This window comes from Cebus imitator, unplaced genomic scaffold (genome assembly GCF_001604975.1).
Source record: "Cebus imitator isolate Cc_AM_T3 unplaced genomic scaffold, Cebus_imitator-1.0 Scaffold358, whole genome shotgun sequence".
Taxonomy (NCBI): Eukaryota; Metazoa; Chordata; class Mammalia; order Primates; family Cebidae; genus Cebus; species Cebus imitator.
The window spans coordinates 652,183-654,904 of record NW_016107673.1 but is presented as its reverse complement, the minus strand read 5'-3'; the positions used below and the strand labels follow the sequence as shown (position 1 = coordinate 654,904).

Genomic DNA, 2,722 nt, shown 5'->3' with positions numbered 1-2,722 from the left:
AAAAAAAATTTTTTTTGGCAATGTACATACAAGGAACCGGTTTTTCTTTCTTTTGGAATTTGAAATGAATTACGGTCAATCAGTGTGCTGATTGTAGGACCAAATGGCTAGTTACTAGACAAACAGTTCTGAAACCTTAATTAAACATAAGCATTTCCTTGTTGATACTGGTTCCCCCTCAAAGGAGCTTTTTGTGATGACCTGGATGTGTGACAGGTACAGTAGAAACAGTTGCTGCTGATCCTTATACTCCTCTTTAGTTTTCTGTGCACTTCTCTTTGTCAGTGATTCCTTTTACAATCTTTTGGTCCCCTTCCTGTAGGCAGTAGCCGCTACAGCTGCTGTCCAGCTGGAATTTATTTTTGTATGTGATCTTAGGTAGTGATCAGTTTTCTTTCTTTCTTTTTTTTTTTTGAGATGGAGTTTTGCTCTTGTTGCTCAGGCTGGAGTGCAATGGCACCATCTTGGCCCATCGCAACCTCCACCTCCCAGGTTCAGGTGATTCTTCTGCCTCGGCCTCCTGTGTACCACTACGCCCAGCTAATTTTGTATTTTTAGTAGAGACAGGGTTTCTCCATGTTGATCAGGCTGATCTGGAGATTACAGGTGTGAGCCATCGCACCCAGCCGAGACCCTGTCTTAAAAAAATGAAAATAAAACATTGTTTTAGAATTAACAGTGTTTATAATAAAATATTTTTTGTCTGATTATCATCTGCAGTCTTTTACTTTATGATTTTGCTGTTATTTATGACCTTTTAAGTACTGCTGATGATAATGAAAACAAGCTTATTTATAAACCGATAGCAAATGGTTAGGAATTCACTTTTACTGAATGAATGCCTTTTTCTTTCTCTTGCTAGTGCCGAAAACATCTGAAGAGTCGGAGATTAGTCAGTGCGAAACAACTTGGTGTGGATAGAATTGTAGATTTTCAATTTGGAAGTGATGAAGCTGCTTATCATTTAATCATTGAGCTCTATGATAGGGTAAGTTAAATTTGTGGGATGAGGTGAAGTAAAATTCATTATTTTTTGAAATAGTGCTATATAACATCAGTGGGGAACATTTTTTTCTGTGTCAAAGTCTGTTACTACCTTAGGAAATGGATGTCACACAAATAAAACTTTTCATTAATAACCTTCATTTTATCTGTAGGCCTGAGTTTAGGCAGACTTTAGCTATTTAGAATAGCCTTATGAATGTAGGAGACGAAGATCTCAGAAGTGAAGAAATTATTTGGTACTTTACATTTCAGGACTAATATCATGCAACCAGAAAATAGGGAAATATAGTCATGCACTGATGCGCCATATAATGATATTTCAGTCAACAACAGACTGCATATAAACATTGGTCCTAGGCTGGACGTGGTGGTTCACACCTGTAATCCCAGCACTGTGGGAGGTCGAGGCAGATGGATCATGAGGTCGAGAGATTGAGACCATCCTGGCCAACATGGTGAAACCCTACCTTTACTAAAAATACAAAAATTAGCTGGGCATAGTAGTGCGCACCTGTAGTCCCAGCCACTTGGGAGGCTGAGGCAGGAGAATCACTTGAACCTGGAAGGTGGAGGTTGCAGTGAGCCAATATCGCACCACTGCCCTCCAGCCTGGTGACACAGCGAGACTCCGTCTCAAAAAGAAAAAAGTTGGTCCTGTAAGATTGTAATGGATCTAAAAATTCGTATTGCTTAGTGACATCTTGATCCTGACTGCGTAGACCTAGACTGGTGTGTGTGTTTGTGTGTTAGTTTTTAACAAAAACATTAAAAGTAAAAATAAAACATTTGAAATAGAAAAAAACTTAAGAGATTAAGGATATGAAGAAATAAAATATTGTACAGCTGTACAATATGTGTTTTAAGCTAATCGTTATTACAGGAGTTGAAAAGTTTAAAAAAGTTTATAAAGTAAAAATGTTCCAGTAAGCTAAGGTTAATTTATTATTGAAGAAAGAAAAACATCTTAAAAATAAATTTCGTTGGGTGCAGTGGCTCACCCCTGTAATTCTAGCACTTTGAAAGGCTGAGGTGACCAGATCACCTGAGGTCAGGAGTTGAAGACCAGCCTGCCCAACATGGCAAAACCCTGTTTCTACTAAAAACTACAAAAATTAGCCAGGTGTGGTAGCAGGCAGCTGTAGTCCCAGCTACTCGGGAGGCTGAGGCAAGAGAATCACCTGAACCTGGAAGATGGAGGTTGGAGTGAGCCACAATCATGCCACTGTCCTCCAGCCTGGTGACAGTGCCAGGCTCCATCTCGAATGAATGAATGAATGAATGAATGAATGAGTCAGTCTGGTCTGGGCACAGTGGCTTATGCCTATAATCCTAGCACTTTGGAAGGCCAAGGCAGGTGGATCACCTGAGGTCAGGAGTTTGACATCAGCCTGGCCAACATGGCAAAACTCAGTCTATTAAAAATACCAAAATTAGCCTGGTGTGGTGGCGCACGCTTGTAGTTTCAGCTACTCGGGAGGCTGAGGCAGGAGAATCACTTGAACCTGGGAGGTGGAGGTTGCAGTGAGCCAAGATCATGCCAGTGCACTCCAGGCTAGGCAACAGAACAAGACTCCATCTCAAAAAATATATATATATTTTCTGTAGTGCCAGGTATATTTTGGCATGTAAGCAAATGTGTATGGGGAGGAGAAGGAGAGAACTGCCTTGGGATGCTCTAGAGAGTTATATCTCTCCTTTTTTTTTTTTTTTTTTTTTT

At 40.2% G+C, this 2,722-nt stretch overlaps 1 protein-coding gene across 4 annotated transcripts in view; it reads left to right on the top strand.

Annotated features, from left to right (window-relative positions):
• NEMF (nuclear export mediator factor) overlaps nt 1–2,722 on the top strand; it is a 69,966-nt gene that overhangs the window by 6,387 nt on the left and 60,857 nt on the right. For all 4 annotated transcript variants that reach the window (XR_001818528.2, XM_037730779.1, XM_017506725.2 and 1 more), the window contains exon 4: nt 863–988. Coding sequence is in view for 3 of the 4 variants with exons in the window: in XM_037730779.1 (XP_037586707.1) it covers nt 863–988 (126 nt within the window). In the remaining variant the exon portion in view is untranslated. The remainder of the gene's footprint in view (nt 1–862; nt 989–2,722) is intronic.